Here is a 16521-nt window from a genome sequence, read left to right on the forward strand (position 1 = left end):
TGTTATGTATATTATGCCACAATTTTAAAGTATCAACTGGCAATTATATTTAGGGTAAGTGTAGTTTACATTGCTAATCAATCTTTGTAGCTAAACCTGTTTTAACTAACTTAAACAAGTGAATTAGAAAACAAACTTTAAGGCCATATTAAACATTTATTTTAAAATATTAGATTGCAAATACTCCTTACCTCAAAGTCATCGTCGTCTCCTTCAGTGTAATGTGCATGGTTGTCTGGATTGTTCACTTTGTCCAAAAGTTCAACTGCTAGGGCCCTAGAAAGACCTGGCTGCCCTACAAAAGTGTGCTAGGTGAAACAAAACAAAATAATTTCATGAGTGTGCTTTACATCTATGGCTTACAGAAATGCTATTTGTACTTTTCCATTCAGTAAATATTAGAGACAAGCATATGGGAGCCTACTAATACAAATAAATTAGAGAATGTATTAGCAAAAATATTAATCAGAGAATCCATAATTATATATTATAAAACTAAAGAATCTTTGTGGGGTAAGTTTATAACATGAATATTACTCATAATATTACTGATAAAATTATGTTAATGTACAAAGTCATACAGTGAAATGATGATACTTAAAGTTTTCTCATATTGCTTAATCATTGATTTTTTGGTACTATAAAAGTATTTAACAAACACATATACACACAAAACATACTATAAATTTATAGAAGCAGCCAAGAAAAGCAATTAATTTTAGATGACAGCAACATTTTTAACAGTTTTCTCTAAGGCAGGGGTTGGCAAACTACATACAGCCCATGGGCAAAATCTGGTGCACTGCCTCTTTCTGTAAATAAAGTTTTATTGGGTATTAAAAGTCGCACCCATTTCTGTGTACTATCTATGGATGTTTTTATGTTACAAGGGCAAAACTGAGTAGTTGCAACCGAGGCTATATGGCCCCGCATAGCCTGAAATTCTTACTATCTGGCTCTTTATAGAAAGTTTGCTGACCCCTGCTGTAAGAGATCACTAACATTTTTATATTAAAAAACCTAAATACTTATGTCCTAGTGATATGCCTAATTAAGGCACAACTACAGAAAATTACCCTATAATTTCAATGACTTACAGTTAGAAGTCTTTCAGCAGTTGGTCTTTTTTTTGGGTTTTTGGTTAGTGCTATTTTGACAAAATTATGGAATGTTGATGACCTTCAAATAAAGAGAGACATGTACAAAAATATTTCACTAATATTAGTTTTTTGGTGTTACTAAATAAAGTTAACTTACAAGTAGTTAGAAAGTCTGAAACACATGATTTTCCCCTTAGGCCTCTTAGTTCTATATAAGCCAAAAAACTAAATCCAAAGCACAGTATATTCCTTGAAAACGTGTGTCAGTTTCATCTCCTAAGTAAAATTCAATTAGCTAACAGAATAGTAGTATATGAGCTCTAAAAAGTACTCTAAAAAGTAGAAATGCATAGCTGTATCATTTACACAGGATTCATAATCTCATGTTTCAGGAATTAAATTTAGGAATCAAAATGACCTTTTCTTATTGCCTAATTTATATTGTACACAAATGTTTTGCTATACCAAAAGAGTTGAATGGCACCGAGACAGGGTGGCTAATGTAAAAGTAGAAGGTCACTGAATTTCTTAGAAATGGGGGCAAGGAAGGAATGATTTTAGCAACCAGAAGAGTTTTCCTGTCACCTGCATTGATGAAGTGGGGAAAAGAAAAAGACTAATTAAAGGAATCATGTCTGGATTATTAACTAATAGCAAAGAGGGATATTTGCATCATAGCCAAAATTCCACTGAGGAGGGACTGGGCAAGAACCAAAGAAAATAACCTTATTCATTACCAATGACAGCAAACACACATTAGTTTTCTTCAGAGAAATCACATCACTGTGTTACATTTGGTGACTTGTGGCAGAGTTAGCATGGAGTTATATAGTACCTGAGACTGGCAAAGGTACTTTAATGGTAATGACTGCTCTAGAATCTGACTGTGAATTCAGAGGCTACAGCTAATAGTCATTCATTTCTGGATCCTACATCCACACTCAATCGCTGAGCCACGCCCAGCTGGGCGTCATTCATTTCTGAATAAATATTCAGTCCCTCCTACCATAAAGCCCTCCAGTTTCAGTTGCTTAGGAACTTGGGGTAATAAGGAATAGGAAGAACCCTGTATCAATACAAAAGAATACAGCTAGCAGAATATAAACTCTTATTTCCACAGTGTGATATGCTTTCTACTCCTGGCATCATCTTGATTGCCCTGGCTCCTAAGTAATACTATTCACAGACAGGCTAATAAAAAATAAAACAGTAGTTTAGAACCTATTTTGGGAACTGGGACTCTTAGAATCTGAAATAAGATATGAACTGTCTTGCCAGAAAAATGAGTATACATACGTACAGAATTTCGGGGGTCCATGGACTCTTAAAGAGATCCCTGTAATCTAGATGAAAAACTACTGAATTTAAGCACTTGGAAACTTATTTGCATATTTTTTAAAAAATTAAATGTACGGAAGGACATTACCCGAAAAACAATTTTCATTTTTTATCATCCAATTGAAAATGTCCTTATGAACTATAAGAATATTCAAACTGTTTTACTCTGTATGAGAAAGAAGAGGTTAGAATGAAAATAATAACCTTTTTGAATATTAGGGAAGGATGGTAGAGAAGTGATTAAAGATTAATTTTAAGTGCCATGGTATCTGGGAAAACTTTTCATATGATCTTTCATAAAAGTCAACATGTAATTAATGAAAGTATTGAGTAAAAATATGAATCTTCAAAATTTTAATGTATTTATTTGAAATTCTTTCCTCACTACTCTCTTGCCCAAATTGCCAGAACATAAGACTATGATCAGAGTTTTTCAAGAGAGTAGTACATTACAAAGGAACACTGACCAGTTAAACCTAGATCTTTGTCATAGCTTTGCAAGTAAATTACATGTATAAGTTCAGGTAAACTGTTGTTTAATGCCTCTGGGCTTCAGTTTCATCATCCATAGAATAAGAGAACTAAACCCATGTCCCTTTCAACTGTAAAATTCTATAAATAACATATTATTTAACTTACCATTTTGTTTTGTCTTTTAGTTTTGGGGGCTGAAAATTACTTTTTGACATTAAGAACAGGGCCCTGAAATAAAAACTTCAGTTAAAAAGCAGTACCAAAATACTTTTATTACTACATCTAATAATCAGAATGAATATTCTGTAATAAATTTATACAAGATTACTATATATGTAGACACTGATGAAAACTGGTATGAAATATGTAAATCATTTTTTTAATATTTTGGAAAGCCTATGGAAAATTTCCCTTGGCTAGAGAAAGGACCTTTAACTTTCAAACAAGCTCTTATTCACATGGCAAAGCTATCAAATGTTAGAGAAGGGTTTTGTTACCATACTGTTACATATATAACTAGTATTATACCTCAGGTACAAGTCTATAAATTGTGTATCATTCTGTAGCACACACCTCACACTAGGTTTTATGAAGATTAAGCCTCTACAATTATTAACTGAAGATTTGCCTCTACAATTATTTTGGGTGTACAAGCAAATCATATTCACTTTGTAGCCTGTTTCCCTTTCTGGACAATAATTTTCCACATTCTCTCATTATGAATGATACAGAAGTCAACCTACAAGAGGACTTTCTTTCTCTACAAGTCTACCTTTGACCCATTTTTTATGGACTACCGGGGTGGAAGAATGGAGGATTTAAGAAGGAAGTTCTAAAATGTTCTATTTCATTATCTCCTAAAAAAACCCCTTTCAGGTTTCTAAGCAAACTGTTTGTCTCTTTTTTAAATACCAAAAATATTTTCTCATTTTAAAAATTAATGGTTCATATATAAAGGAAAATTGAAAAAGAAATAAAGGTCTATATTCCTACAACCCTAAGACATTATTTGAAATTTTCTGTTTTTCTTTTTAGTCTTTATCTTAATAACCAATTACTACATCATTGTATTGGGTAATATTATGTTCTGCTTTTTTTTTTGGCTCGTCCAGGAAACATAGGGTCTCTGGTTTATACAACAGGGGTTAAAACTTCTCCAAAAGGGAATCTGAGATCATCCTGGCATTTACTTTCTCTTTAGTGTGGGATGTTCTGCTTTTTCTTTTTTTTACTAATAATCAATTTTCCATGATGCTTTGTTTTATACATATGTAATAGCTGCCCTTACCTGCTAAATAATTTGCTTAACAATTCACCAACTATTGGACATTTAGATTTTCCTCCTGTTATCCTGAAATGGGTAATTCTTAGTGTTTTTTTTTTTTCTTGAATTATTTCCTAAGTGTAATTTTCCTAGTGAAATCACTGTAACATTTGGATGGCCCATAACAAATAATGTCTAAATTATTTTCCTAAAAGTCTGCACTTTTTGGCATTCCACCTAAATGTAAATACCTCTTAACTTGTATAACTTTAGTTGCTTGTGAGGTCAAATAGTTTTCCATGTTTCTTTAGTATCTGGTACTTGTTCATAAACAATCTATATTTTGTCTATAAACTCTTTGAATGAGTTCCTTATGTAATATATATGCTTCTATCTACCATGTTAGGAAAACAAGTTCCCCATTCTGTTCATTTTTTTTTTTAACTATTTACTTTAAAAATCTAAATTTAGCCCAAATTTATCTTTTCCTTCAAAATATTAAAAACCCTTTCAAAGGCTCTCAATTTTTTTTTCCTGAGAGACAATTTACCCTAAAATGCAAATTATAATTAAACTAAGCATACCTCTTTATCCCTAGAAAAAGTGAAAAAACAACAAAAAACAAAAAAACAGCATGAAAAAAATCTCACCTGCATTCTATTATTTGTATATAATTCTATTTAGACAAAAAAAAGAAACAAGTTCAACTGATAGAAAAATGAATGTAATGACTTAAAAAAGACTTCAGACAGTATAGACTATTAGCTCCCTATTGTTTTACGAACAGCAATACAAGAGAGCAGGTTTTAGCTGAGATTATCTACAAATCACTTACAATACCTTTACTATTTTAACATACTTGAAAATGAGTTTGGGATAGCGAAGTTATCAATATCTCACTCTCCCAGAAGACCATTAATAACCGTATAATTATAAATAGTGAGAACACCTCATCGGATGAAGATCAAACATAGGTGGTTGAAGTTCTCCAAGTTCAATTGCTGTTATTCCTACTGCCCAGATATCACAGAGTTGGTTGTAGCCACCATTCTTTTCTACTGCTGCAACTTCTGGGGCCATCCTAGAAGGAATCAGTGAATTTTCTTATAATAAAAAAATGATATGAAATCTGCTACTTTTGTCATATTCGCTAGACTTTTTGGAGGAAAAGTAGCTGAGAGGCATCTGCTAAGAAGAAACTTTATTTAGAAAGACTTATAAAGACCTCATACATACACAGACACACACACTCTTTAAATTCATTATTTAAAAATCTTGAATCTTCTTATATAATATGGGGAAAGAAAAAGAACACCAAAATCCCTGTGAAGGTCAGAGAAAAGTTCCCAAAGGAGATGAAACTTAAAGAATTAAAATAAAATGTTTTGGTTTAAAATGAAGAATTAATTAGCAGGGAGCTAAGAGGAATGGGGAGTTGTAACATTTTAATCAGAGAAACAAGTAAGTGTAAATGAAGGGAGATGGGGAGAGAACATGAAATACCTGGAGAAGTGATAGGACTGCTACTCTATGATCTACATACTGATATGGGGCATAAACTGCTTGTTATAAATCTGTGATAAGAATGGAAATTGAGCCCGGCCGGGCGTGGCTCAGCGGTTGAGCATCGACCTGGGATCCAGGAGATCGGGGTTCAATTCCCGGTCAGGGCACATTCCCCGGGTTGCGGGCTCGATCAATGACTCTCTCATCATTGATGTTTCTGTGTCTCTCTCTCCCTCTCCTTTCCTCTCTCTGAAATCAATAAAGATATATTAAAAAAAAAAAAAAAAAGAATGGAAATTGAGAGTAAGAATTTATTCCCATCCAATACATGATCATTTTTCATTATTTCATTTTTAATTTATTTTACCAACAGGTCATTCACCACAGACAGTTTGAGAGGGTCAATAAAGTATTTGGAAAATGAACATCAGAGATGGTACTAAATGGACAATGAATGGCCTGCTGATTATATAAGAAAGTTTAAACTTTACCATGAAAATAAAAGAATAATTATGGGGGTAAACTTGATTTAAAACTCATGGCAACATGACGGATAGTGTGAGAAGTGAAACCTGCATTAGGCAGATGAATTATAAGTTTATTTCAAAAATACAAGGGAAAAAACAGGATTTTTTCGACGACAGTGGCAGAGGGGACAGAATAAAAGGGGTTGACTAAAGAGACTGACATGAGTATAAAATGTGCATAGCAAGTAGAGCTATTATCAAACAACTGTTGAATATATACAAGACTGAAAATCAACTGAGTAGCTGAGTTGGAGTTATCTACTTGGGAGTCAGTGGTGTATAACGATGGCATCTGAAGTTATAAAGCATAAATGATATTGCTCAGGGGAAATATTCTTTTATCTTTTTAATGTTTACTATTTTAAAATTAATTTATATTTATATTGAATACTCGCAAGGTAGAAGTTGTTTTTATATGCACTTGTCACAAAAAGTTATATAACAAAATGTCTCTCAACTTAAGTGTGGTTAAGAATATAAAATACATATACTAAAAATGCCAATATGTACATGTACAGTACTACATACATAACAATGGGTATAGGAACAAAAAGAAAATGATCTCCATGGAGCAAGGTGACTGAAGGCAAATTTCATAAGGAAAGAAGCTGAGCTGGAATCCAGAGAAAGCATATGGGTGTCATTTCCTCTGCCCACCAGTCAGTTAATAGTGGCTACCTGCAGCACCAAGCTGATCAGGACTGTTACACTTCCTCGTTCAGTGGAAAACAGATGTGATCAATCAGTCTGCCATGGTGAAGGCAGGCAGGGTGTGTGCCACTCTTCAGGCAGACAGGAGTTAAGATAAACACAGAGGAACAGAAGACACATATACTAAAAAGGTAATAACCAATATCTGGAATAGTCAGGGTACAAAAAACTGATAATTTTGACTAAAGAAGAGTGTTCATAGGAAGGACAGTCAGAGAAAAGAGACTGAAGAGGGAAACAGGCATGTGACGAATGAAATTTTACAGGTAATCTAATTCACCTATGTTCTCTTTTAACTTTATTTAAATATTTATTGAAACTTTTTTTCTGTTGTTAAAAGTGCTATGTGTTAACTGAAGAGAATTTAGAATATATGAAAAAATATGGAAGAAAACAAGTTAAAGATTATATCACCCAAAGAGAACCACTGTTTCAAATATTTTCATCCATAAATTTAAAACATACACATATCTTCTATAAAATGGTATTATATTGCATATGCTACTTTTAATCTTCCTTTTTAAAATTAACATTATATCATGGGCCTACCCACTAACCATTCATCTTTTACAACAGGATTTTTAATACCAGCATTTATTCCATTGATTTGAATGAATGTACATAATTTCCTTAACTAATTCCTATTGGATATGCATATAATGTTCCCTCTAGTTTTCATTATTGAAGTATTTGATACAGCTCTTAAAAGAACGTCATTATTTATTTAATTTGCAGTTTTGGTCATCATTGGGGGAAACATTTTTTGTATTTTATGATATTATATGGATGATTTTAATAATTCTGCTTCTAAGGAAACACTCTTTTTACTGATTTATTAAGATCTTACATATTAAAGATATTAAAATCTAGTTTGTCATATTTTAGCCACTAGTTCCTGGTTTGTTACTTGCCTTTCCCTTTTAAGCTGGCAGACATATAATAGCTTTAAGTTTACGTGTAGTTAAATCTATCAGTTTTTCCCTTTAATATTTTATGCTTTTATGCCAAGAAAGGCTTACTCAACTCTTAAAGCAGATAGTCACTGTATTTTTTTGTTGTTTTACTTTTATATTTGACTATTTCCATATATAATTTATTTTGATACTAATATGAGGTATGGAGCTACTTTAAATTTCTTTAAAAAAAAAATTATCCAAATAATAAAAAAATTCTACTTTTCATCAAACTTTTTTTTTAATTTACTTTTTTAAAATATATCTTTATTGATTTCAGAGAGAGGAAAGGAGAGGGAGAGAGAGACAGAAACATCAGTGATAAGAGAGTTACTGATCGAGCCCACAACCCGGGCATGTGCCCCGACCGGGAATCGTACCTCAATCCCCTGGATCCTAGGTCGATGCTCACCTGCTGAGCCATGCCCAGTCAGGCTCATCAAACTTTAAATGGCACCATTTATAATATTCACTAAATGATTTACACACTGAAATTTATTACACGGCTTTCTATTACATTTCAATTATGTCTTCATTAATGAAAGTAGTGTTTTATTTATTTACTTATTTATTTAATAAGTTTTTTTATTTTAGAGAAGGAGGAAGGGAGAGGGAGAGGGAGAGAGAGAAATATCTGTGTGAGAGAGAAATACTGATTGGTTTCGTTGCTTCCTGCACACACCCAGACCAGGCATGGAACCTGAAACCTGGGTATGTGCCCTGACAGGGAATCAAACCAGCAACCTTTCGGTGCACAGGACAGGACCATGCTCAACAAACTGAGCCACACCAACCAGGGCTGAAAGCTTTCTAATAATCTTTAGAAAGATTATTAGGATAGGATGCATGAGTTTTAACAACCAGATAGCAAAGTCCTAAATGAAAACAGAAGCAGTACCAAAAGAAAGGGTAACAAAATGACAAGAAATTATGTGCCTTTCTTTTGAAACACCTCATACCTATGAATGCTCTCAAAACAAGGTCCCAGAGACAACAGGAATTATTAGCACTTTAACACAGGGAAAGATGGACAATGAAAATGAGTACCAGTTTCCAAACCCAATTAAAACTATGATAGTATCAAGGAGCATGCAAGCCTTCAGACTTCCTATAGAAATGAAAATGCACAAAATTCAATCATAATATAAATCTGTCTTACCAGTAAGGCGTGCCAATGAAAGATTTTCTCTTTGCAATGGTAGCTGTTATTTTTGCAGCTACACCAAAGTCAGCTGATGGGGGAAAAAATAAAACAGAGAATTTTAGTTCTTTTCAATAAAAGCATTAACATTTCTAAGTTTCACCCTTAGCATGATGTTATTAATAATTCAGATAGTAATGCTAGGGAAATGTATAAAAATAGAATACCTAAATCCCTTCTTGCTTAGTTTTTAACACACCCATTAAAAGAAAATAATTTATTGGTGCTTTACTAAAATGAAAATATACTTTATTAAGAACAAGGTTAATAAAAATATTTTTATTACAAGCATATTAAAGTTAATTTGAAAAAAAGAACAAAAAATAAAACACCCACCTGAATTCCTTTTATTCTAACATAACCAGGTGAGTATTTTGGTGCTATTATAAAAAAGCTGGGTGTTTTTTTTTTTGAGTGCACCCCAGTGGGCTTTGGCCAGGCAAAAAAGTTATTTTTCTTTGTATAAACTTTTTTATTGTTGTTGCCAAACACGGTTATAAAAAATTAAATACAAATACAGTTCATTTTTGTCACATAACAGACCAGAGGATTTTACTCGTCTTTACTCTTACTCCTCTTAACTATTAATTTATTTTTAAATCCTCACTCGAGGATATGCTTTTACTGATTTTAGAGAGAGAGGAAGGGGGAGAGAGACACAAACAATGATGTGAGAGAGAAACATAGATCAGTTGTCTCCCACACTCGTCCCAACTGGGGATCGAACCCATAACTTTCCCATGCACGGGATGACACTCCAACCAACTGCCTGACCTGGCCAGGGCTTAACTATTAACTGAATAATGTTCCTTAAGTGGATTTATCACAACTTAAGTTTTTCTATTGCTAGACCTATGTTCTCAGTTTTTTCTTTTGTGTGTGTGTGTGTGTGTACACATACATATATATATATATATATATATATACATATATATACATATATATATACATACATACATACATATATATATATATATAATGTTATGGTTAACCTTCCTGTGAATATGTTTTTTTTAATCTTTAGGATTAATCCCCTTAAACTGAGTCTCAGGAGTAAAACTGCTGGGTCAAAAGATGAACATTATTGCGGCTCTTGATATGAATATTAAACCTGCATAACATTAAATTTAAAGTTTATTAAAATTGGGGGGGAAAATGTTAGAAATTTGAAATATAACATACCTAATTTTACATCACCATGATCTGTCAATAAAATATTTGCACCCTGAAACAAAAATACAAATACTATTTAATTAGTATCATAAAATTCATTCCAATAAAATTATAAATTTGAACACATTAAACAAACTTACTTTGATATCTCTATGCATTTTGCCTTTAGTATGCAAGTAGGCAAGACCCTAAAGTTAAAAAAAAAGGTAGCATTAACAAAACTGCAAACTTGGCGCCTAAATTTCCTACTTGAATTCTTATTAAGAAAAACCAGTATGTCTTTTTTGCAGGGGGAAAACCCTACATGAGTTTCTTGTTACTCGTCAGTGTTTACTATATTTTAAGATTTCAAATTAATTTTCTGATAAAAATTAGAAATATTTTACTGTAACACCATCTCCACAATGAAGAAAATGGACATATGCATTGATTCCAAAAGTTTCTCACACACACAATAATCTGCTTTCTTTTTTTTCCATTAAAATATTTTTTATTATAGAAAACTTCACATATAAAGCCTGAGTAACAATACAATGAATCCCTATGTAGCCATCATCTAAACTCAACAACTATGAAGTCATGGTCAGTCTTGTTTCATCTTGACCCTCACACACCACACACACCCCTCTCCACACTACCATATTATTCCGAATGACTCAGATTGTATAATTTCATTCACTAAGACAGTGAATTTTTAAAAAAACACATAACCACACTGGTATTATGTTCTTGTAATTAACAACTTTTTTTTTTTTTTTTAAATATATCTTTATTGATTTCAGAGAGAGGAAAGGAGAGGGAGAGAGAGAGATAGAAACATCAATGATGAGAGAGTCATTGATCGGCTGTAGCCCGCAACCCGGGCATGTGCCCTGACCGGGAATCGAACCTGGATCGCTTGGATCCTAGGTCGACGCTCAACCACTGAGCCACGCCCGGCCGGGCTAACAACTCTTTAATATTACCAAATATCCAGTGTTCACAATTGTTTATAGTGGGATCCAAACAAGGTTTGCACACTGCAATTTGTTGACATGATTCCTACTTCTCTCTTAATCTACAGGATCCTCTGCCATATCTTACTACTTTTTCCTTGTAAGTTTTTGTTAAAGAAAGTGCTGTTTATCCTGTGCAGTCTCCCAGGATTCAGATTTTGCTAGTTACATCCCAATGATGTTGTTTTATATGTTCCTCTGACTCCCTGTATTACCAGTAAATGAGCACTTATATCTAGGGTCTTGATGAGATTCAAGATTGAATTATTTTGGTAAAATTACCTCATGGGTGGTGCTATACCAGTCAAAGTCCAGTCAGGAGACTGAAAAACAAGTTATTTGAACAAAGAACTAAAAGGGAACAGACAGAGTGCTAACGTATTACAGCAGCAGCAACTGCAGGAAGCTGCTACCAAAACCCTAGGACCTGGGGGAGTAGGTGAGAGAAGAGACTAGAATTATTAACACTCAGAAGCCTGGAAAAAGTATCCTGTGAAACTGAAATTCAGACCTCTGAGAAAGATGACTGTTCAGCTGTGCTGACGTCCATTAGGAATTACACAATGTCTGGTTGTCTTTTAGTGATATTAACAGCCATTCATCCTGATTTGATTTCTGTTACTATAGATCATTTCTGAATTAATGAGTTTTATGTAAAAGTAATCATACAGTGTATTCTTCTTTGTCTGGATCTTTCACAATAATCAATGTGACATTCCTTGTTAATGTGTATATCAATAGTTCATTCTTTATTACTGAGTAGTAGTCCACTATACAGATATACCAAAATTTGTTTATCCATTCGCCTGTTCACAGACATTTGGGTTGTTTCCATTGTGGGGCTATTTATAAATAAAGCTGCTGTGAAGATTCATGTACAGCTGTTGCATGATTTTTTTCCTCTTGGGTAAATACCTAGCAGTGTTAACAGCTGGATCATATGGTGGTACAAGTTAAACTTCTGGGGACTGCCAAACTGTTTTCCAAAGCAGCTATACCATTTTACACTGAAACCATCAATGTATGAGAGTTCCCATTAATCCACATCCTCACCAACCTTCTTAAGTCAGTCTTTTTCATTTTAGCCATTCTAATTGGTGTTAGTGTTATCTCAGTGTGGTTTTAATACACACTTTTCTAATAACTAATGATGTTGAGCATCTTTTCCATCCATATATCTTCCTTGGTGAAGTGTCTGGTTAAATCTCTTGTCCATTTGCTTATTGGGTGGTTGTTTTTACTACTGAGTTTTGAGAGCTCTTTATATACTGTGGCTACAAGTCCCTGATCAGATCTGTATTTGCAAATTTCTACTTTCAGTCTGTAGCTTGTCCTTTCATTCTCTTAACAGTGCCTCTTGAAGAGGACAGTTTTAATTTTGATGAAGTCTAATTTACCAAGTTCTTATCTTATGGATCATGCTTTTCACATTATGTCTGAAAAGGTTTTGCTTAACTCAACATTGCAAAATTTTCTCCAATGTTCTCTTCTAGAATTTCTAGTTTTATATTTTATATTTAGGTGTATGAGATTTTTATATATGGTGTGAAGTATGGCTTGAGGTTCACTTGTTTGTATATGGATGTCCAATTATTCCAGTATCATTTACTGAAAAACCATATCCTTTCTCCACTGAACTACTTATCTACCCTTATGCCAATACCACTATGATTTGATTAGTGGTTTTTAAGTACTGAAATTGCTACTGCAGACTTCAAATTCTGTTCTTCTTTTTCAAAGTTGTTTGACTATCCAGGCCCTTCCTATTTCCATAGGAATTTTAGAATGAGCCTGTCAATTTCTATATAACAAAAAGCTTCCTTGATTGAAATTGCATTGAATCTATAGGTCAATCTGGGTAGAACTAACATTTTATTGTATTGAGTTTTCTGTTATAGTTCTGTTTATTTAGGTAAATCTTTTACAATTTCTCTCAGCAGTTTTATAGTTTTCAGCACACAGATGTTTATTCATCTTTTATGATATATGTATATCCCTAAGAATCTTATTTTTATAAGCGGTATTTTTAAAAATTTTAATTTTTGAATGTCTATTGCTAGTGTATAGAAACCCAATTGATTTTGTATATTGATCTTGAATCCTACAACCTTTCTAGCTATACTTATTAGCTCTAGTAGCTACTTTGTACATTCAATTCTATTTTCTACATAGATAATTCTGTACTCTCTGAATAAAGAGTTTTACTTCTTACTTTCTAATTCAGATGCCTTTTATTTCACTGTTTTTTCTTTATGCAATGGCCAAAACCTCTAGCACAATGTTGTAAAGAACTGGTGAGAGCAGACACCTTGCCTTGTTTGATTGACCTTGGTGGGAAAGTATCTAATCTTTACCACTAAGAGTGACACAGTTGTAGGCTTTTCATAGCTGCTCTTTATCAGGTTGAACAAGTTCTGTTCTATTCCCAGAATGCTGAAAATTTTTATCACAAATGAATGTTGGATTTTGCTAAATGCTTTTTCTGTGTCTAGATGATCATGTGGTTTTTATTTTTGTTTGCTAATATAGACAACTACCTGAAATGATTTTTAAATGTTACAACACTGCATTCTAGGATACCGCCCACCACCCACCACCCCACCTTGTTCATGAAGTATTATCGTTTTTATATAATGTTGGATTGCTACTGTTAACATTTTATTTTCCTTACTAATTTCTGCATCTATGTTTATGAAGAATATTAGTCTATAGTTGTATTCTCTTGTAATGTCTGATTTTGGCTTCAGATCAATGCTGGCCTATAAAATGACTTGGGAAGTATTCTCTATTCTTCATTTTTCTAGAAGAGTTTGCATAGAATTGGCATTACTTCTTCCTTAAATGCTTGACAGAATTTATCCATGACATTATCTAGCTTGGAGATTTATTTGTGGGAACAGATATAAACTATTCAGATGATTTCTAACTGACTGAACTTTGGTAGTTTTGTGCCTTTCAAGGAAATTGTCTATTTCATCTAAGTTGTAGGTTTTATTGGCATAAAGCTGTTGATAATATCCTTGGGTACTGATTATCCTTGTTATCCTCTTAATATTTATAGATTCTGTCATAATATTAGTAATTTGTGTCTTCTCTTTTTATTTTTCTTGATCAATCTGGCTAAAGGTTTATCAATTTTATTAACCTCAAAGAATATTTTTGTTTCATTGATTTTTCTCATGTTTTCCACTCTGATCTTCATTATTTTCTTTCTTTGCTTACTTTGCATTTAATCTCATCTTTTTCTAGTTTCTTAAAGTGGAAATTGAGGATGTTGATTTCAGACCTTTCCTTCTTTCTAAAAGAGGTTAAACACCTTTTTAGTGTTATGAACTTCCCTCTGAGTACTGCCTTAGTAGCATATCAAATTTTGTTGTGTTTTCATTTCATTTGGTTCAAAATACTTTTTAGTTTCTCTTTTGATTTCTTCAACCCATGGGTTACTCATCAGTACTTTATTTAGTTTGATTTCTAATTTAATTGCATGTGGTCAGAGAACATACTTTGTATTACTTAAATCTTTTTAAATGAATTGAGACATATTTTTATGGCCCAGAATACGGTCTATCTTGGTAAATGCTCTGTGGACATTTGAAAAGCACATGCATCCCACTGTTGTTGGACTAAAATGTCAGTAATGTCAAGTTGGTTGATTACATTGTTCCACTTTTCTATATACATACTGATTTTCTGCATATTTGTTTTTCAAAATTGTGAGAGGGGTATTGAACTGTGCATAAATCTATTTTCCTTGCAGTTCTACTGGTTTTTGCTCATTTATTTTGAGCTGTGTTTTATGAGGAACATAAACATTTAGGGTTAAGTCTTTTGATAAAATGACCTTCTTTAGTAATAGTCTTTGCTTTGAAGTCTACTTTGTCTGATATTAACATGGCCACTCTGGCATTGTTTTGAATATTTAGTATGGTATAATTGTTTCTTTTCCTTACTTTCAACTTATTTGTCTTTATAAAGGTATTTTCTTGTAGGTAGCATCTATTTGGATTTTGCTTTTTTCCATTCTGACAATTTCTGTCCTTTCTTTAAAAATTTTTTTATTTAATTAAATTGTATATATTTAAGGTGTACAACATGATGATTTGATATGCATATACAATGAAATGATTACCTGAGTCAAAGTAGTTAACATATCATCTCATACAGTTGCTATGTTTTGTGATGAGAGCACCTGAAATTTATTCTCTTAGCATACTTTTGGTATTCAGTACAGCATTATTAACTTTAGTCATCATGCTGTACATCAGTAATCAGTCAATCTACATGACTGCAACTTGACATTCTTTGACTAACATCTCCCCATTTCTCTTCCCTGCCTTCACCAAGTCCCTGGTAACCACCATTCTACTCTCTGCAGCTGTGAATTCAACTAGATTCTGCAGATAAGATCATGTATTATTTGTCTTTCTGTACCCGGCTAATTTCATTTAGCAAAATGTCCTCCACATTCATTTTTATGGTTGAATAATATTCCACTGTGATTATGTGTGCGTGCACGCGTGTGTGCACCAGCGTGTGTGTATGTGTATCACACCTTCTTTAACCATTCATCTGTTGGCAGACACCAGATGTGGAAGTTCGTGAGCATAACAGAATTTTAAAATTGGAACTAATCTTGGAGGTGATCCCTTCCAAGTACTCATTTTGTCCTTGAGGAACTAGAACTGTAGAAGAGATTATGGTCATATACCAGGACCAGAATACAAATGCTAGTTATTGTTTCCATTCTGTACTCTGTCCATTACTCATACAAGCAATGAACTTTGGAAATTAAAACATAAAAAAGTTAACCTGTCAATAATTCTCTGTGAGTGTATAATTAGCTTTGTATTTTATGTGGATACAAAGAGATTTCTATGTTATGTGAATATTAAGAAATTCTACATATATATAAAAGGAATTTACATTCATATATCTAACAATAAAATCTGACATGGTATGTCTTTTAAAGCATGTGGAAACCAAATCTTTTCAAAATGACTAGAGCTTTCTCTGAAATCAGGTCAATCTCCCCTACATGGAAGAACACATAGAACATCAATTTCACTTCTGAACAAACTACACAATCTAGGAAATGTAGGGATAGAAGCATCAATTAACAATTATCAGTTGTAAATTAACAAAATAAAAAACACAAACACTACAGCTTAAACCCTCTTCCTACTTTAAATGCCTTAAAGTATATGAACAAAATTGTTAATTGCTAATTTTCTCAATGAACAGTCCTTCAGGACACTGAAAAGATAAATTGGCAGAAATGC

The 16521-nt window shown here is 32.9% G+C and overlaps 1 protein-coding gene across 4 annotated transcripts in view; it reads right to left on the reverse strand.

Moving 5' to 3' along the window:
- The window catches only part of MAP4K5 (mitogen-activated protein kinase kinase kinase kinase 5), a 93195-nt gene that overhangs the window by 44182 nt on the left and 32492 nt on the right, over positions 1-16521 (reverse strand). For all 4 annotated transcript variants that reach the window (XM_081116251.1, XM_081116249.1, XM_081116250.1 and 1 more), the window contains exons 7-13: positions 10388-10435; positions 10257-10299; positions 9033-9105; positions 5126-5257; positions 3078-3140; positions 1098-1179; positions 192-308 (exon numbers count right to left, since the gene is read on the reverse strand). In XM_081116251.1, coding sequence (XP_080972377.1) covers positions 192-308; positions 1098-1179; positions 3078-3140; positions 5126-5257; positions 9033-9105; positions 10257-10299; positions 10388-10435 — 558 coding nt within the window. The remainder of the gene's footprint in view (positions 1-191; positions 309-1097; positions 1180-3077; positions 3141-5125; positions 5258-9032; positions 9106-10256; positions 10300-10387; positions 10436-16521) is intronic.

This window comes from Miniopterus schreibersii (genome assembly GCF_964146895.1).
Source record: "Miniopterus schreibersii genome assembly, chromosome: 1".
NCBI lineage: Eukaryota > Metazoa > Chordata > Mammalia > Chiroptera > Miniopteridae > Miniopterus > Miniopterus schreibersii.